Raw genomic sequence first — 19933 nt, 5'->3', positions numbered from 1 at the left:
AACCGAAAAACCTAATTTAGTTCAAAATCCAAACCGAACCGAACCCGAAAAACCAAAAAACCGAAACCGAAAAACCGAAAACCGAACTTAAAAAACCGAAAAACCCGAAAAAAACCGAAAAACCTGAAAAAAATAAATCTAATATAAATATATATTTATATATGTGTATTTTATTTTATATATACTAATAGAATATTTATATATAATATAAAATTAATAATACATATAATATATATTATATAGTAGAATATATTAAATTAATAGAATATATATATAATTCGGTTATTCGGTTTTTTTCTTCGCCCGAACCGAACCGAAAAACCAAATTTTTTTATTTTTAAAACCGAACCGAACCGAATTTCAAAATTTCGGTTCGGTTCGGATATTCGGTTTCCGGTTTTTTTGCTCACCCCTATCAAAAAGTGTACTTTAACCTTATTTTCGGTCCATTTACACGCAATTCATTTTATCAGTTAATTTATCATGTCATTTAATCTCATTTCAAAAATCGTATCTTGTCATGTCATTTAATCTCATAATCGTAGCTTAATCTTAGCTTGCGTCTACCACAATATACACCGCCGCATCTTGCCAATGTAATCAAAACGCGAAGAAATAGAGATTTGCACATGCGCCATAAAACATATATATATGCCCCAACTTAGCTTCAACAACAATTATTTGTTCTCTCTTGTATAACTTCACTCATAATTGAATAGTGAACGTATAATTGAATTAGTACTAAATAGTCAATGAAATTAATGTCCTAAAATTTCCTTCTTTGATGATTAAACCTCGTTTTCCTTCTATTTTATTTATTTATGTTCTTTAGTATATAAAAATCCATCAATAAATTCTATGGTCTAGATAGACAGTACTCATCGATAAACTTGGAGTACTTAGAAACTAACTACTATTAATATATGTAGATACGATACTCGTAATTACCTTTTAGCAACGCTTCAATTTTAGTTGAGCAAGAATTACGGTACAATGCACATAAAATATCAATTAAGGGTATTAATGTCAATTGACCAAAAGTTAATTATAACAAACTTTCAAAAAATTTCTGAAAACTTTAAATAATTATAACTATCTCAATTTAAATTATTTTTTTACACAACATATATCAAATTAAAGATAATTTTACAAGGATTGTAACGAGATCTCGCTTGAATATATTACGATGTTGAAATTTGAAAAAAAAAATTCTTGAATATTCGTATTTTTCAAGAACAGTTCAATGTCAATATAGGTATCATAATATGTCAATATAACACATATATAATGTCAATGCTAAATTGTGCTAACATATAATCATATTAATATGTTCAATACGCCATATTAATATTTTGATCCAAAACCATAATTTTGGTAGTTTTATTATCTTTTTAAATTTAAATAATAATAAAATGAAATAATACATGGCAATTTATAGATCACTAGATCTCTACAAATCTTATAATTTTAAATTAGTTATTGTTATCCAAAACCCTTCATGTTTTCGATCATTTTGTATTTGCTTATGTTTTACTGAATTATGCTTTGCAAGATATGTTGCTAGTCTTTTTTTTTCGTAGTGACTTAATTTAGTAGAAAACGATTCAACTCCATATGAACAAGATTTGGAACGAGAACAAAGATGGTAAACATGGCATTTCTCTCACTCTTTACAAACTACCAATACAAATTCTTGATTTTGTCTGCCAACATAATAAAATAGACAATGAATGTAAGTACAAGAAACTTAAAGCTCCAAGCAAATTCTACAATCAACACACATTACATGAATCACATATTTTTCCTTAACAAGGAGGCAGATCAGGTGGAGGAGGTTGGACAGACTGCATCTTCCCCGGTCCATTTTCGACCAAGAACGACATGGCCAATCCCCATCTGAGATGTGAGTCTATGTGACAGTGCATCAGCCAAACCCCTGCACCAAAACCACCACAATTAGTACTCAACAAAAAACTACATAGACATGTTAAGTTGCAAGCTACATTTACCAGGATTATCCGCAACAAAACGAATCACGGTCCAGCCTCCAACCGGCACATTGATGGTGTTGCGAAGAGGTGGATCGACGAGGTTAAATCTCGCAGTGTCTCTTCTCGGGTTGAAGTTGCCGAAACCCTGCCCTACGACGTAGAAATGGTAGCCATGGAGATGCAGGGGATGGTCCTCTGTTGAGACAATGGCAGTGTCTTGCAACACTACTTGCACATTTGAGCCGTACTTGAGCTTGTACAGCTTAGTCCCGCGGCGCGGCTGCCACAGCCCCCTGCTCACGTTGCCTGTGTAGTCGAACGCAATAGGAGGCACCGGTGGGAAATCCGTGGTGAAAACGCCTGGTATATTCTGGTAGTATGCTTGTAAGAGCGAGGTGGTTCGTGGAAGCACGAATGAGACGTTGTTCATGCTTGCAGCGAAGCGCGTGTTGTTTGGCCCCTGGCAGCGTGGGCCGGGGGTGCAGTTGACGAGGCCTAATCCCACGGTGAAGAAGAGGTTTTCATGAATTTGAGTTGGGACTCTGTTGTTGTTGGTTGGCAGGCTTCTGAGCTGGCTGGTATACGCGGTTGCTGAGTTTGTGTCGTTGAATCGCGGAAGCGTGGGCATCAGAGGCCTTGTGGAAGGGGAAGGAGATGAGTAATACTCCAAGATTGCAGTGGTGGTTGTGTTGTCAAATGCTGCGTTTTGAGCGGTGGTGTATGCACGTGCAGCCATGTAGTAACGGCCGGCTGGCTGGTCCGCAGTGAGTAGGACGTTGGTGGTCTGCCCGGGGCCAATCATGACCACTCTAGTGGCGAAGGGCCTGTTGTAGGCGGCGTCGTTCCCAACCACGGTTAGCATATGGTTGGCAACGGTGAAAAATAGTTCTTGATTGAGTGCAGCATTGATGATTCTCAAGAGAACTATCTCCCCGGATTTGACATAGAATTTTGCAGTTTCTGTGTTGAGACAAACAAAAATTTAATGATCAAACAAGTAGGGTAAATATGTGATTGATCAATGCAGGAATTGGTGATATATTTTAGGTAACCTTTTCTTGAGCATCTGTAGAGGTCTCCTGGCTGCCCGTTGATGGTGTATGCATCGGAGACATTAGGAGCCGCGCCAGTGAAAATCGCCTGTCGTTGCACACTGATGATGTCTCTATCCCACCATTCCCCTATTGAGGAAAATCATGTTAGTAGGGAAAATTTTGTAGAGATATTTGCCATTTTTAGTCTTAGGTTAATTGCTTACCAAGAAGTATAGGAATCTCTGTCATAGGCTTTTGGAAAGGGTATGGAACATTGAGTTTGGGGTGAATAATGAGGGCCCCATATACTGTAGCTCTAAGCCATCTGCTATGAGCATGCCACCACAAGGTTCCTTCCTGATTCTCAATGGTGAATCGGTAGGTGTAGCTCGCCCCGGGCTGAATTGGGCACTGAGTCACGTACTCAGGCCCATCGGCCCAAGGTGTTCTCATTTGGCGAATGCCATGCCTAATAGATATGAAAATACATGAGAAATGAGGATAACATAACATGATGGCAAAGATATGATAGCATGTACTAGTAATGTGAAAAAACGGTTACCAGTGGATGGTAACGTTGTATCGAGCACTGTTGATGACTTTGACGACTAGGGCGTCGCCATCTCTGACCTCCAAAGTTGGCCCCGGGAATTGGCCGTTTACGGTGATTATGTCGTGAGTTCTGCACAGCCTCTTCACTGGAGTTGCCTGGACCTGAAAATTATATAGTACATGTATTCTTAGTGAATTCGAAATAATTGAAATGTATAACTATGTGGTGAGAAGAGAATACCACAAATTGATGGTAGTGAGTCTCGGCATTCGCTAGAGAGAGTGAGAGGATTATAGCAAAAATATTGGCAAGAAAATGAATGTTGCCTTGCATGGTGGAATTAAGATTGAAAGAAGATATTTGTTTGTGTGATGAAATTCAGAATGAAGTAGACCTCGCTATTTATAGTGCAAATTAGACATGAGTTTATGTCAACTAAAGCAATAAACGTAGTATACAACTACTACTATATTGAGGATTTGGTGCAACATTGTTTGCTTCTTTTATAAACAACTTTTAATGTGATTATTTGTTTCTCTCATGATTTGGTTGTTTTGTTTCATAAATGTAAGAATGGTTTTCTTTTTTAGGCAAATAATGATATTGATAGTGCATAGGTTGACATCCGAAAGCTTTATTCAGTAGAAGTAATAATATATGCAAGGATTAGGTCAAATCTACTTAAAGTCAAAGTACCTAATATGCGTTTGAAATAAATAAATCAGTGAATGTGTATAAAAGTAAGTAGAATCACTTTACTTAATAATTCAAACAATAATAAGTTCAATAGTAGCATTTGTTATACTTCTTTTCAATCTTGTTTCTCATTTTATACCTTTTAATCTCATTTTGTCTTAAACACTAGCTTAATTAACATTCATTACTATGGTTCTTATCATAAATATACCATCTGCAGCCGTTAATCACATGGGATAGAGGATCCCATCAATTAAGCCACTGCAAAAGTATTTGAAGTTGTATATGCAAATGAATGATTTTTTTCTATATGTATATAATTAAACCTTTTTCTTTGAGGGATGCATATAATTATAACCAGATAAATAACATATGCAGATATGCTTATGCGGCAAACCCTGGGCATAATTATTAAAATCTTATTGATAATTTGTTACTCCTACTTATTTGGGATAGTTAATAGGACTATATACGAAACTTTAAACTTAAGTAATTTTTTATTTCATAAGATAACAAAGATATTGATGAACTCCCGTATTTTCTTGAGAATAAAAATTGTATTATCTCTTACACGTCTAATATTAGGTTGTATTGTGGTACTCCTCTGTTCTTGTCCAAATTGTAGGCTTGTAGCAAATGTCTTCTGCAGTAAGGAACTTTTACGTTTTAGTACAAATTGTACAATGGTTTAACTTTTTTAGGTGACACCATATTTAAAACAGCAAATCTTTGTTTGACATACGGTATTAAAATCTTTGTCATCTAGAAAAAAATAATTGTAAAAATTGAATTAAAATCTAAATTATAGTCCATACAATATAAAGTTAAAGCACATTTACCATTTAACTAAATATTAATTTTATATTTAATTCAACATATTTATATAGAAAGCAATAAAAGTTTTTTCTTAAGTACAAAACTAAATTGTCGCATATTGAACTTACAGGCAATACTGAAGTTGAAAACCTATTTGTATGAATCAAAATTCACTTATCTAATGTGTATACCACAAAATATAATCTTTCACTACTTTACCGACCTGACATTAAATGTGGTAGGGTCATTGTAAAATTTTAGTTTATTTTACTTAAAAATTGTTTTTAATAAATAAAATTCAGTTTTTCAATTAATATTAGTTTTTCATAATTTAAACTTATTTATAAATATAATTTTAAAATAGGATAAAATGATGACCACACGCACATCCGTGAGTGGGCATCGCGACATGTGGTGATTGGCCTCCAACGTGTTCTAAACGCGACTCACCCTCCCGCGCGAGACGTGACAGGACCTACCCTAATAGTTGTGGATGCTCTAAGATTACATGGCAACAACTCAAAGGTTGTTCAACTCAATTGAGACAATACAAACCATATGTAGACTTGAGTTACATGAGACAATACATCATTTAAAAACTTGATTTAATACGAAAATGGGAATAGGCACTCTAGCACTTTGGCAGATCAGCCGGCGGCGGCTCGACGGATTGCAACGGCCCTTCTCCATTTTCGACGATGAATGCCATCGCTAAACCCCATGTCAGATGTGAATCTATGTGGCAGTGGAAAAGCCACACGCCTGCGACACGTGTTCCATATGAAGTACTGTATATTTAAATACAGTAAAAATGAAATGAGATATTTAATGAACTGTACCAGGATTGTCCGCGTGGAAGCGAATGACGGCCCACCCACCATCCGGAACATTGATCGTGTTCCGAACCGGTGGGTCCACGAGATTGAACTTAGAGGTATCCGTTGCCGGGTTGAAGTTTCCGAACCCTTCACCGACCACGAAGAAGTGGTAACCGTGAAGGTGGATCGGGTGGTCCTCCGTGGTCACGATGGCCGTGTCCTGCAGCACAATCTGCACGTTCGACCCGAACTTGAGCTTGTACAGCTTGGTGCCGGAGCCGGGCTGCCACAATGCCCGGCTCATGTTGCCCGTGTAGTCGAATTTGCGCGGAGGAGATGGCGGGAAATCGACCGTGTAGATTCCCGGCGTGTTTTGGTAGTAGGCTTGCATAAGGGAAACAGTTCTTGGTAGCACAAAAGATACATTGTTCATGCTTGCGGCGAAACGTGTGTTGTTATGGCCTTGGCATCTTGGGCCAGGATTGCAATTTATGAGGCCTAATCCAACGGTGAAGAATAGATTTTCGTCTATTTGTGTTGGGACTTTAACTAGGGCTCGTACGCTCCTGAGTTGGCTCGAGAATGCGGTGACGGTGGCTGTGTCGTTGAAGGCCGGTAGACGGGGCAGGACAGGGTTGGTGGCGGCCGAGGCAGTTTTGTAGTGGAGGATCGCGGTGGTGGTGGTGTTGTCGAATGTCGCGTTTTGTGCAGACTGGTAGGCCCGTGCGGCCATGTAGTAGTGCGCGGGTGGCTGGTCGGCTTTCAGGACGACGTTGGTGGTCTGCCCTGGCCCGACCATGATCACGTCGGTGGTGAAGGGCTTATTGTAGGTGGCGTCGGACCCGACCACGGTCAGTTTATGGTTGGCCACGGAGAAGAAGAGCTCTTGGTTGAGTGCAGCGTTGATTACTCTGAGCATCACAGTGTCACCAGGGTTTACGGAGATCTTGGTCGTGTCTGTGTGGAAGCATGGAGACATGTGTGGTTAATGTCTGAGGTGAATCCATCGTGATGTGACCTTTAAATTTATGTTCACTTATAAAATAAATGTACCTTGGGCAGAGCATTTGTAGAGATCTCCTGGCTGACCGTTGACCGTGTAGGCATTTGAAACCTTTGGGGCAGCTCCAGTGTGGAGGGCTTGTTTCATAACTTTGAGGATGTTTCTGTTCCACCACTCCCCTGCAGTTTGTGATTAGATATCATCATTATCTCTAAGTGTTTTTTCGGTAGCAGACCAAGATATATGAGTTATGGTTATTTGGATGTTTGGTAGATAAATAAGATCCATGAGTTATGGTTATTTGGATGTTTGGTAGATAAATAAGATCCATGCTAGGCCATCAAAGCTCATCTCTGCCTGCGGAGGCCTGGAGCGAATTAGTTTAAAAGGGTGGATTATTTAACAGTCCAAAAGAGTGAGATAGCGTATCATTATCTTAAAGCCCATCTTAATTAATTATCTTGTGGTAATTTAACATGCCTATCAAACATGTATTAAATATATTAATAAGCAGAACGTGTGATTTAAACTTACCAAGAATGATGGGAACATCAATCTTGGGTGCAGAGAAGGGATACAAGGAGCCCGATTTCGGAAAAATAATAAGGGCCCCATAGACTGTGGCTCTGAGCCACCGGCTGTGGGCGTGCCACCACAACGTGCCCTCTTGATTCTCAATCTTGAATCGATAAGTGTAGGTTCTGTCGGGCATGATGGGGCACTGTGTCACAAATTCAGGACCATCGGCCCATGGGGTCCGCATCTGTCGTATACCGTGCCTAGTGCCACGATCCAACAATTAGGCCAAGTGCATGTGAGCGTTTTGATTTAAAATAGATAATCTCAATTTTGAATTGTAGATGCTACATAGACTTACCAGTGGATGGTAATGTTGTAACGCACTCGATTGGTGACTTTAATGGCTAGTGAGTCTCCGTTTCTTGCAGCGATCGTTGGACCCGGGAATTGTCCGTTCACCGTGATTATGTTTTGTGTTTTGCACAGCCTTTTCACCGGGGTTTCTTGGACCTGCGCGTGGCGGTTGATTGGGTCGTGTTAGAATTTTAACTAAAATATGGAGGGAAAAGTTATGAAATAGTAAAGCATTAATTTAAAACGTACCACGAACTCATGGTAGTGAGTTTCCGGAAAAGAAGTGGTGACAGATAGTATGCCTAAAAGAAAGATGAGCAATACACTCATTTTTGCTTCTTTTGTTTTCTTTAACTTGTGAAGTGTGTGTGTGTGTGTGTCTTTTAATTGGCCTTTTTGGTTTAGTGAACTTGAAGTGATGAAGGTATAAGCTTTATACTAAACTGACAGGGGATGGAAATTTTATTTAGTGGTTTTTGAAAATTATTTGAGGAGAATGAAAACTATTGGGGTTCGAGAATGTAATGACATAGTCAAATTTATTATTTTCACATATAATTGTTATAGATTTTAAATCGATGGGAGTTGGTAAACTTTACTGATTTATAAGCAAGCTAATTAAATGAATGAATCCCTTCTCATTTATGCATAACTTTTTTGTGCATCATTATAGACTACTTTTGTAAATCTAGCTTTGAGATTTGAAATTAGAGTTTTGGACTGAGATTGTTGGCTAAACGATAAACCTTCTAATGCTCAAATTAGTATGTGTAGTAAATAAATAACAAATAAATTTTGTTGCTATCATTTGCACAATCCAGCGTTAACATTGGGTTTGTGAGGCAGAATTAAATATACAATTCATGAAAATGGAAGACAAATACATTCCTTTTAGTCTAGATGGTAGTTTTACGGTTAAAACACGTGACACTCTTTTATAGCAGTGATAATATGAAATGTAACTGAATTGGTAACAAAAAAAAATCTCACATATAACAACTTAGATTTGTAATCATGTTATCATTAATGATAAATTTACATCTCAAAATAGTAATTCAAGTGTTTTTATTCAAATTTTAATTAAATTAAATTAAATGGCGCGTAAAATAAAAAAAGTAGTTAGTTAGCCAAACAGTCGATAAATTAATAAAGCCAATCTGGAGAAGACAATTGCCACCTGAAATGTGTTAGTATGAGTTTATTTAGTTATAAAATTGACTTACTTTTACTATGTAACTTATGAAATTGAATTTTCTAGTGTGAAAGATAGGATTTTGTTGGCGAATTAGTGAAATTAGGTTGAATAGGCACCAGGTTTAGGAGATGTTCATATTTTTACTATCTCTTTCGCTTGACTTAGTTAATACAGTTGAAAAGTTTAGAAGAAAAAATCAACTGACCTACATGGCTACATCTAAAAACCAAACAAATATACACTTTTAGCAACCACTATATGTCGGGGTTGGCAGAGGTGTATTCGGATTTCGGATCAGATTTTTACCCAATTCGAAATATCCAAATTTATATGAAAAATAAACCTGATCCAAATTTTTTGAAAATCCTAATATGGAATGCTAAACTATGAAATCCGCTTCGATCCGAATAAACCCGAAATTACATAAAAATATAGTATAGAAATCAAAAAAATCAATACTAAAATCCAAAAATTTGCAAATTCAATACCAAAATTCGGAAGTCTAATACCAAACATCATTAGAATTTTTCAACACATATTTTATATTCGTTTGGTTTATTTTAATAATAATAATAATAATAAACATATATGGATTATATATATATACAATTTATAAATATATTTCGGATAACTTTGCATTTTAAAATTCAATCAGCATCCGCATCCGAAATTTTTAAAAAAATCAATTCAAATTTACCGAAAATCTAAATAGAATTTTAAATTCAATTTGGTTCGGATCGAATTTTCGGATTTTGGTCACCCTAAGAGTTGGTGTTGGTCTTGGTCTTGATTCAATACAAATATAATCCGATTTATTTGTAATTTTTATATAACTTCAACTCACTTTATTGTTTTGCCTTTGCAGGTTTTCGCTCTCATAAGCATTTTTGACTTTTCACTCTCATCTTCTTATTCTATAGCTTTACCGTTCATGTTTTTTTACTTTGTTACCTATAAGGATTTGGATCCCCTATTGTGGCTGAATGCACAACAGAGCTGCTATTTTAATATTAAAATTTATAATTAGATTATTATGGTGCATGAAACAATATCCATACAGTGCATTTAGCCGATCCAAACCCTCCCTATAACCCATGCTATATCAGGGGAGATTTATACCAAATACCAAATATAAGTACAAAATTAAAAGAAAATTTATCGACTCTAATATAAGTACAACATAGTGAATTCAACGTTACAAACTAGTAAAAATGTAAATTAACCTCAACACAAACAAGTTTCTTGTAATTTTCTTCTATAAAAAAAATGAATGGAAATAAATCTAAAAGCAGAATGACCCAAACTACAAAAATTGCAACAAATTATTTATATAAAAGGAAGAAAATGGTTGTTGCATGCAGATAATCCCCAAATCAAACAGAACATAAGGAGTCATTACCTGAAAATGATTCTTCAACTCACTCTTGCATTTGTAGTTTTGAGCTACAACTGAATCCTCAGAGCCTGCAATGATTTGATCCTCGATTCACAGATTTTGAGGAGCTCCAGCAGCAGGCCGTCCTGCCCTGCCACAATCTTCCTCACGACATCAGCAGGGTCCCAAGAGTGCAGCGCCTCAAGAATCCTATCTCCAACCTCAGCATCCTTCATCGCTGACACGGGAGATCTGAGTATCTTGAAGACCTTCCCTGGCCCATCACACGTGTCGTCTCTCTGTACCAAGGAATACATGGTTTCGAATTTCCCATCATGGGGTTTCTGGAGCTGATCTTTCAACCATTTTGTAATAACTTCTATAGTATCACGGAGAGACTGGATCGAGATATGAATCTCATTCAACAGCTGGGAGTTTGATTGCTCAACAGATCCACCTTTCTTTTTCTTCTTTGCCGAAGGATGCAAGGAGCGGACACAGGACTGGAGAATTAGAGCATGCCAAGCTAGGGGTTCGGTTACGAGCTGCACCAGAAAAGAAAGGTCGTTTCCTGGAGACGAAACTACGGGCCCTGCAGATTTGATCATCTCCTCGACATATTTCCTCAGAAAAGTATTTGCTAGCTTCCAAGTGCTACGGCCAGAATCGCCTTGGCCAATCTCATGAGAGTTTAGATTCCAAGCATTCAAAAAGACAACGAAATTAGTCCAGTCAATAATATCCATACTGGGTACCTGCATAAGGAGATACGAATCATTATTTTTCAGGGGATACGAATCGTTAAGGGGTCAAAAAAACTATCTTGCAACATGAATCAAACACTCAATCACGTTTGAAAAGATAAAGCATCAAAATTCACAACAAATACACGCAGATAAATCACTATTTAAGCCATGTTGGCATTCTTTATCCTCAGCTAATAAAATGATAGCCGAAAAATAGGTGACACATGCAAAACGTCTATAGCCCTCATCTAATAACACGGTCTGTGATAAGTAAACATTATGCAGGATTGCTTAGCCACAATAAACGGCAAGTTTTAGACAAAAAAAACAAATAAATCATAAGCTTTAGACGAAAAAGAACACACCTCTAGGGACTTCTGGCCGCTTGATACCCCAAAGACAAGTTCTACAGCTTCTCGGAAGGGAAACTCCAAGATCTTTGCGTAGCGTTCAAGTAATATTTTCAGCTCCAATGGGAGCTTCGGGTCAACTGTGGAACCATTGGCTTCAATGTTTTCCTTTACTGACGCTGAAGCGGAATATATGGATAGATATATCATTCGTGGAAGAAGGGATCTCTTTTCTATTTTTTTAACTGCATCCAGTTCTGTTTGCTTGATCAGATTTTGCTGCAACAGCCATGAAACATGTGATAATCTACTATAGTTTTGATAATAACTCCATATTCTTCCATTAACAAAACTAACAGAAATTTATCTTCTATATAAACTTTTTGAACCATTGAAATTGGATATCCATTTGCGACTTTAACCGTAAGAACTAATATACTGAAAGTTAAAACATAAGAGAATAGATACTAATTAACAGCTTAATATCATTACCATGTTTTCTCTAGGACAATATGATGGTCCTCCAAAGGGTCCTGCAAACACCATTAGAGAAAGAATTTTGCCAGTTAAGAATGAATTATTATAAAATTATCATATATATACAGCAATTGAATAATCACTGTCATTAACAGATATTTATAATGAAGCAGCCGCTGCAGAACACACTAACCTAAGAGATAATTTTTATCATAAGTTGGCGTCCACCAAGGCCGTAAATTGAAGTCTTCATTAAAGGTCAATAATTTGCTTCCAATCTCATTTGAGAGGTCAATAAAGTGAGTTCCATATCCCAAGCTCTCCAAGGTGGACTGAAAGATAAAATTTACTTGAATAATCTTGTAAACAAGAATTGGAAAAGCACAAAAGCATACCACAGTTACCTCCTCTTCATCAATATTATTCGAGTTCTGTTTTATCTGTAAAATTGGTAATTCAATCTTTGCCATTAAGTACTGACTGGAACGCTGCAATCTTTCTTTGAATTGGACAAATTCAATTGCCTAAGACCATGAAGACAAGAGGAACATTAAGCACTTCGTTGTTCAAGAGAAATGTGACATGCCACTGAGATGCTAATTTAAGTATAATAATATACAATCAAGAGCTGCCTTCTTACTTTTGAGTAATTCCTGTGGCGATAAGCAAGAAAGGTGAGATCTGCTGACTCTCGGAAGTGATCGTCCATGAATCTTAAATAATCACTCAACAGAATATTCAGATCTGGCCAGAGTGGAGATGCTAACATCTGTGGTAATATGTGGTGAGATACTGTCTCCAGCAATATATTCTTCACATCCAAGGATTTATATCTACAGAGATATGGAAAAGAACTCAAGTCAGGATTAGGAGATATTTTGAAATGGATCTCAAGCCCAACAACCAAGAAGTATAGTAGGCTTGATGCTTTTGTATGGATGTGGGTTTCTGTGTGTGTGTGTGTGTGTGACAGTGAGAGGGGGGGAGAGATGAAATATGCTGATGCAACATCTTCCAATTACCGTTCATAAGCTAACGGAAGGGAATTCCAATACGAATAAAGATGAACCAATAAAATTTTGTACTGGAAGACATATCTGCAACAAACCAGGGCAATTAAAAGTTAGATTCATACATGGTTATAAATAATACGCACAGTATAGTTTATTAATTTTCGAAACAAATATAAGTCTATTCTATTAAAAAACATGGTTTCAATTGACTAAAACCACTCATCTCATCATAAGCTTAGATGAAGAGGAAGTACAATTCTCCTTTCTCCTATGGACATGTCAAATTAATAAAATAAAGATTGTATGCCCATATCTTTCTTCTTTACAATAATGGGAAATAAACTTTACTTCTAGTAATACTTCCCAACCATGATTAATATACAATTATAGTTTCATGTTTGCCAACACTACGGTGAGGTAGACTTATGTAACAAGATAAAAATCAGCAAAATGAACTTTCTAACCTTCGGATAGCTAATCCAAACTCCAGAACCATGATAGCCTCCACCAAATAGCCAAGATCCCTTGTCCGCCAGTAAAGCTGAGTCACCATGTGTAAAATATTACAAGCAGATTGACATAAGTTTTGATCTTCTACCAAGCTACAAATATAGATAGCTAAAAACAAAATCTTGAGAGAGGAGTAGATGAGCAAAAAGGAGCAAAATGAAACTATATGTTTTAGCTTCATCAATATTCAGCTAACTCTATCAAAGTTCAATACAAATAATATATAGTACTAGTATATAATTTCAGGCTTACCACTGATGCAGCAGAAATTCCTGAAAACTTGAGCACGTAAACAAAGCGAAAAATACACTTTTTCAGTAAACATAATTTAGTACCTGAACCAAAATATTACATGCCATTGGTAAAAGCTCTTCACCATACATGCTCTCTTGTGTATCCAAGTCTTTTGACAGTGGAAGATTGTTATAGAACATTTGTGTCATTTGTACAGCCATATTCTCGAGCTCTGTCAGATAAATAAATGATTTGTGGTTACCTCAAAAAGCAAAACAACAGAACAATATGTCTATGCTTGCAACATCAGAATTCAGAGGATGTGTGATATAAGAATGGCAGTGGCAACATACACTAGTATTTAAGGGGGGAAAAGAAAAGGAGAGAGGTTGGGAGAAAAGCTTCTATAGTTTAACGAAGCAAATAATCCATGAGTAAGCATCATCTGGAAATGCTTTAACAAGGTAAAGGAGCGAAAAGTTGCTTTCTCAACAACTCAGAGAAACGCAAAAAAAGAAGACCACTATGATTGAAAGGCGATTAGTAAAGTATAAAAGAAACTGCTGGCCAGATAAATTTATTAAATGAAATGGCATCAGGCATACCATCCACTGGTAGAGATATTAAATTTCCAATTAAGTTCTGGACTTTGAATACAGTTATGGACTGCCCAAGAGCTTTAGCTGGCACGACTGTGGTCGCTTCATTCTCCTTCACTAGGTTTCTCAAAAACTCGCTCTTCTTATTACTAACAAGTACATGAAGAAATTCTTCAACGTCTGAAGCGAAACACGCCAAGTGACCAAACCTGTCCCGGAGAATAAAGTATTCAATTGTACAGTCAATTAAAATAAGTATGTACTCCCTCCGTTCCATGTTCATAGAGTCATTTTTCTATTTTGGGATGTTCCAAGTTGATTGAGTCATTTCTATTTTTGGCAAAAAGTATTTCTCCCTTTTACTTTATTCTCTCTTCATCTCTCTTACTTTATTCTCTCCTACTTTTTTCACCATCCATTTAACACACTATTCTTAAACTCCGTGCCGAAAAGAAATGCCTCTATTAACAAGGAACGGAGGGAGTAAATGTAAAAAAACATCTCATATACACTTCAACATTAAATTATTGAAAGATTTAGATAACTAGAGACTTTTGCAATTCCTCATATTCGCCCCGGGTGAAAATTAGAACATGTTGTAAGTTGAACTCATCATAAGTGTATGAATAGAATCATAGATCAACTTTTACACAAGATCGGAGTGAAATATCATAAAGAAAGTGAAGGCTGTGAAGCATGAGAGTGAGAAGAAAGAGTTCGAAGAAGATAGGGGACGGATTGCTGTCGAAGGAGATTACAATGTATTGGATCAGTAATAACTTCAGTGCAACATGTTGAAACATACCTGATAAAATATTGCATCAGACCCTGAAGCAATTTGTCAGCATCACCTTTCTGAAACAAAAGCTTCCGTCTTTCAATTTCAAGAAGTGCCAAGTATGGACCTCTTTCAGAATTACTACTGGCTTCCATTAATTTTTGTATGAAGTTCACGGCTCTTGACATGCGTGAATCAAACTGCATAGAGAAGTAAATGAGTCAAACGTTGTAGAAGCATAGCCTTAAGTTCTTTAAGTGAGTTTTCAGGAGCTTACAACTTCCCCGGGCATATGAAGATTCTTGCACTCGATAGATTTTGTTGTGTGAACAGGACCATTATCTTTGACCGAGATACTATCATCTTCCAGCAGAGAGCCAATGTATTGTAGGGAACATTCCCAGTCATCGGGACTAAAAGTTCAGAACAAAAAATATGTGAATATTAAGTGGGGATATGTTTAGAGTGCATCAGTGAAGATTGTGGAAAAGTAAGTTAAAACAATGGTAAAGTAATAGCTAATGTTAGATACTAGTCATTGAGTTTGACTATGGCCAATTGAAACTACTAAAGTCTTCTGAAAGTTGTTTCACTTCCAAAATAAAAAAGGCAAGGGTTCAACAAGTATGTTAACACAATTCATAGTGGTGATAAAAAAATAGTTTTCATGACATTCTGATAGATGGGAGACTCTGGAACTCACCGAAAGCCTTGTATGGACACCAGCCAAAGAATGCAGAATTTTCTTGGGTAATGGTTTAATTTTATCGCCTTATAAGTCTGAAGTCAGTAATATATAAGCAATTTATTTTTTCTGAAAAAAAGCTATGGCTAGCTCAACTGCATGTATTATTTGGGAGGACACTCAAACATAAATAACCGAACAGAAATGACTGGGCTACTACTAATAATTAACAACAAAAATAGAATTCTATACTCAATGCATTGATGTTTAGTAGCATACCATAGTTCTAAAACACTCTGAAACACATCAGCTGCAGCAGCAAAGTCACCTTCCCTAGCAAGAAGCCTTCCCTGTCAACTTAAAAGTTACAGGAACAAACTTAAATAAAGACAAACAGGAACTAACAGGACACCATGGAATCAACAATTCATAGAATAATAAAATATGCAAACACAAAGGCCTTTTGTTCACAACTCTTCTGTGAGATTTTAACAACTACTGTGAATCGATCTCAACTCAAGATCAACATGGACAATAGTTTAATATCAAAGATTCCGAAGCCATGACATATAATGAAAAAGGAAAAACTTTATACTGATACACGTCAACTGGAGGAGAATATTCTGCAATATACCTTCAGCCGCAGTTTGTCCACTTCAATCATCATAAGAGATCCCAAATTCCCAGAAAGAATCTCCAATGCATCATTATACTTATTTTGTTCCTCCAGGAGAGATATATAAACACTGAGAGCTGCACATGACATGTGGCTAAAAAGTTAACAATCTTACAAAATAATAAAACCCATTCCTTCAAATCACCAAAACATAAGGACTAAGAAAGAGATGAGAAACCTTCAGGTTCATGTAAGCCATGAGAAGCTATATGTTTCTTGAGTAAACCTTCAGCTAACTGAAAAAGCTTCTCTCCTCCATTGCCACAACAAACCTTTTTTACATTCAAATAACAAAATACAGTCATTAGCAATAAAATATTGAAACCATCCTGGCCAATGTAATACCATCTGCAGCTGACTATTAAGGAACCTATAATAGACTAAATTTAAACAGTCGTCGCATTATGAGGTATGATAACTTATAAAATTAAGCAGCTTATGTGTCATTACAACTTACAGAGCTCTGTGTGCAGAAATGCATATGCTTGGTATCAGTGTTGTCAAAATGTCGTACGGGTCGCTCGGGTCGCCCGGGTCGCCTGGGTCGAGACCATCACCGCCCCAACATGGGTGGGTTGATCGAGATACAGGGTCGCCGTTGGGTCGCCTGGGTCGAGTGGGTCGCCTGGGTCGCCTTAAACACATGCTATCTCTGATTTTCTCAAATCTCTCACATGTTTTCTGACTATCTCAATCATGATTCTCTATATATATGCATGCACCACATCAAACTTTTCAAACCTACTTTCTACACTTTAGAATTCGGCCTCTTCACTCCTAAACAAATAAACAATTCAAAGATCTTTTGCTGCCACCCTTCATATATTCCTTTGTTTTGATATTTTCAGACAATTGTTTCAATTATTTATTGTGTTATGACTAATGAACTGTTTTGATATTTTGATCATTTCTATTTTCCACTTTATCTCTATTCACATGAATTGCGTCTACATTTATATTATTTGATATATTATAAACATTAGAGCAATATATTTATTTTATTTAATATTAAAAGGCAAAAAAATTAGCCTAGATTTGTGGGTCTCTCGACCCCGTCGACTCGTCGACCCGCGACCCAAATTTTCACCTCATCGACCCGGTGCGCCCCGCAACCCTAACAACACTGCTTGGTATCCATTGTGTACAACTACTAGCCACTATTCTGAACCATGTAAAAGATTACAACTTTTTAAACAAACATAGATTCTTTGAAGCTTAAATTTTGGATTGACCATGCCATTATTAACCAGTGAGAAAACCTATCACAGATAAAATAGACGAACCTGCAACAGAATGCTGCAAACCGCCCAAAGCAAGAACCGTTCTTCGCCAGCAGTTTTGTACATCTTAATAGCTATCTACAACAAGGCACACCCATTAATCACAGCACAACATGAATACCAAACAACGAAGAAATCCCATGGAGAGACGTCACTACACCAACCTGCTGCTGTTTCACAAACGAATATTCTCGAACATAACAGTTAAAAAGGCCCATCATCAGCTCAAGATTGTTCGGGCACTTGGTGCAAGCATGTTCATAACAGCTGGTCGCCATATCCACTGCCCATCCCATCAGAGATTTCAATACGAACACTAATTAACTAAAGAATTGAACAAGTAAGTGCACTAACAGTGATCGAGCCTCTGGAAGACAATCTGCAGAGTACTCAAAGTGAGATCGTCCACAAACACATTAGAATCATTCGTGCACAAAATCTCTTTGGCATTTAAGCAAACACCTAGCGCCTCCTCGTTCTTGCCCATCCTCTCCAAAATCAGAGCTTTAAGCGCCTGCGCAATCGCAAACAACGATTCAAGCAATAAAAAAATATCAACTCATCCACTTAGCTAACAATAAAAACACAATCTTGAAACATCAAATTTGCACTCACTAGCGCGTAAGGGGAGCTGGGGTATTTGGAGAGAAGTGCGGTGGAGAGCTTGAGTGCGTTCTTGAACTGGCGAGAGTCAACGGCATCCCAAATGGGTCGGACCCGACGCTCCGGTATACCGCCCGCTAAACCAAATTTGGACGCCATTGGTGAAAAATGTGTGTGAGAAGCTGTGGAATTGAGCTTCCCCTCTTGTGAGAGAGAAGAGTGTGTATGAATAGGAACGGAGCTCAACGGCTGAAACGGGATTTGTGACGTAAAACCTAGCTACCGAAATAAGAGTGTGTCGCACCAGTTTTCCATCATTGTGGGCTTCATAAAGTAGCCATTTTCTCTAGTATTTTATTCTAATAATTTTACTTGATTATGATTATTTTCGATAAATTATAGATCTTCGTTAAGAGCATCTCTAATATAAATAGCTCAGCCATAAGCCAGTCATAACCTAGCCACAAACTCCACTTGTCACATCATCAGCACTAAAAACTCCTCTTACCACATCATCAGGACAAGCAACTGGACAAGCAATAGGTCAGTCATAGCCTAGCCACAATAAACAAAATTATAAAAAATAAATAATTAACAATCACACAAAATACGGAATTAAATTTACGACACAGATACTGGAAATTCAATAATAATATTAAAATTTTAAAAAGTACATTAATTAAAAAAAGTACATTAATTAAAAAAATTTACATTAATTTAAAATAAAACTCCTCCTCCACACACGAGCCCCCCGCCTCCGCCTCACTCCTCGCCGTCGTCGCCGCTATCCGGGACCCCCAAATCTGCGGCATCTGAGCCCGCGTCTGAGCCCCCCAACTGTGTCGCGGCGGCATTCAAATCGGCCCACATACTCACGAGCATTGAGTGAAGAAAACTCTTCTCCTCAGGGTCAGTTGTCGTCTTCCAGTCAGCTAAGATCTTGTACATCTGAGCCCGCGTTTGTTGACGCGCGAAGAAGGCGAGCTCGGCTGTCGACCTGCCAACAGGGGGATGCCGACTGGACCTCCTGGGACCCTGGCGAGCCAGTTGCGTCCGCCTTTGACCAACCGGGCGAGTGCGGTGAGTAAATGCGGGAGGGGACGGGAACTCCTGAACATCCTCGGGGAGGTCGTGGGAACCGCCGCTATAATCACCGGTATAGTTCAGTCGCTGCTTCTTCGGCCAGCCAACATCGACACCTTCCCGAAACTTCTCGGAGTCCATCAGCACCTCATAGCAGTTCCAGTAGGTGAACTCCTTATAAAGCCCGGGCACGGGGAAGGCTTTCTCCGCTATCCTCCTGCAGTCCTCGTCAGTTTGGCCATTGGTCTGCATGCGGAGGGCGTTGGTGTACAAGCCCGAAAATCAGGAGACCGCATCCCTGATTCGGTCCCACCCCTTCCGGCACTCCTCCCCGCTATGCCTTGTAGGCTGCTGCTATTTTAGCCCACAAGTTGACGATCCTCTAATTGTTCGAGGCGAGGGGATCATCGCAAACACTCACTCACGCCTTAGACAGCGCGACGTTCTTCGCATCCGTCCACTTCCTCCGTGCCGGGCTCTCGTCATCAGCCGGCTGCGACGACTAGCCGACCACCCTCTTGCCCTTGCCCTTCTTCTTCTTTGGC

General features: G+C 37.9%; 3 protein-coding genes across 4 annotated transcripts; all 3 read right to left on the bottom strand.

Moving 5' to 3' along the window:
- Positions 1-1727: 1727 nt before the first annotated feature.
- LOC121760989 (laccase-3-like) lies at positions 1728-3932 on the bottom strand. The gene is made up of 6 exons (XM_042156571.1): positions 3819-3932; positions 3588-3739; positions 3250-3494; positions 3044-3172; positions 2010-2951; positions 1728-1936 (listed from the first exon to the last, which is right to left on the bottom strand). Exons 1-6 carry the CDS (start codon positions 3909-3911, stop codon positions 1806-1808), a joined length of 1692 nt encoding a protein of 563 aa, XP_042012505.1. The 5' UTR covers positions 3912-3932; the 3' UTR covers positions 1728-1805.
- Positions 3933-5721: 1789 nt separating this feature from the next.
- Positions 5722-8132, bottom strand: LOC121761026 (laccase-3-like). Its single transcript, XM_042156608.1, has 6 exons — positions 8034-8132; positions 7789-7940; positions 7446-7690; positions 6962-7090; positions 5930-6865; positions 5722-5852 (listed from the first exon to the last, which is right to left on the bottom strand). Exons 1-6 carry the CDS (start codon positions 8112-8114, stop codon positions 5722-5724), a joined length of 1674 nt encoding a protein of 557 aa, XP_042012542.1. The 5' UTR covers positions 8115-8132.
- Positions 8133-10111: 1979 nt separating this feature from the next.
- LOC121762699 (N-terminal acetyltransferase B complex auxiliary subunit NAA25-like) lies at positions 10112-18629 on the bottom strand. Of its 2 annotated transcripts, XM_042158662.1 has the most exons (19): positions 18318-18629; positions 18057-18216; positions 17867-17985; positions 17706-17780; positions 16601-16694; positions 16381-16499; positions 16026-16096; positions 15339-15474; positions 15089-15261; positions 14290-14492; positions 13786-13916; positions 13405-13481; positions 12950-13024; positions 12568-12760; positions 12332-12451; positions 12121-12259; positions 11943-11983; positions 11466-11729; positions 10112-11109 (listed from the first exon to the last, which is right to left on the bottom strand). In XM_042158662.1, exons 1-19 carry the CDS (start codon positions 18462-18464, stop codon positions 10423-10425), a joined length of 3024 nt encoding a protein of 1007 aa, XP_042014596.1. In that variant the 5' UTR covers positions 18465-18629; the 3' UTR covers positions 10112-10422. The 2 variants fall into 2 exon arrangements, with proteins under 2 accessions (XP_042014596.1, XP_042014597.1); XM_042158663.1 differs by lacking the exons at positions 18057-18216; positions 18318-18629 and having other exon boundaries at positions 17706-17776.
- Positions 18630-19933: the final 1304 nt, after the last annotated feature.

The sequence above is a fragment of the Salvia splendens genome, chromosome 13 (assembly GCF_004379255.2).
Source record: "Salvia splendens isolate huo1 chromosome 13, SspV2, whole genome shotgun sequence".
Lineage (NCBI taxonomy): Eukaryota > Viridiplantae > Streptophyta > Magnoliopsida > Lamiales > Lamiaceae > Salvia > Salvia splendens.
Note: the sequence above shows the minus strand (reverse complement) of the source record. Positions and strands in the feature narration are given on the sequence as shown.

Excerpts from the sequence above, each read along its gene's own strand:
- LOC121760989 (XM_042156571.1), bottom strand. The coding sequence starts at position 3,911 with ATGCAAGGCAACATTCATTTTCTTGCCAATATTTTTGCTATAATCCTC. Across the intron at positions 2,952-3,043 it reads CTACAGATGCTCAAGAAAAG|AAACTGCAAAATTCTATGTC; the intron begins GTTACCTAAAAT and ends GTCTCAACACAG. Across the intron at positions 1,937-2,009 it reads TTTTGTTGCGGATAATCCTG|GGGTTTGGCTGATGCACTGT; the intron begins GTAAATGTAGCT and ends GTTTTGGTGCAG.
- LOC121761026 (XM_042156608.1), bottom strand. The coding sequence starts at position 8,114 with ATGAGTGTATTGCTCATCTTTCTTTTAGGCATACTATCTGTCACCACT. Across the intron at positions 7,091-7,445 it reads TGATGTTCCCATCATTCTTG|GGGAGTGGTGGAACAGAAAC; the intron begins GTAAGTTTAAAT and ends CACAAACTGCAG. Across the intron at positions 5,853-5,929 it reads CTTCCACGCGGACAATCCTG|GCGTGTGGCTTTTCCACTGC; the intron begins GTACAGTTCATT and ends CACGTGTCGCAG.
- LOC121762699 (XM_042158662.1), bottom strand. The coding sequence starts at position 18,464 with ATGGCGTCCAAATTTGGTTTAGCGGGCGGTATACCGGAGCGTCGGGTC. Across the intron at positions 17,781-17,866 it reads CGTTTGTGAAACAGCAGCAG|ATAGCTATTAAGATGTACAA; the intron begins GTTGGTGTAGTG and ends GCCTTGTTGTAG. Across the intron at positions 12,260-12,331 it reads ATAATATTGATGAAGAGGAG|TCCACCTTGGAGAGCTTGGG; the intron begins GTAACTGTGGTA and ends TTTATCTTTCAG.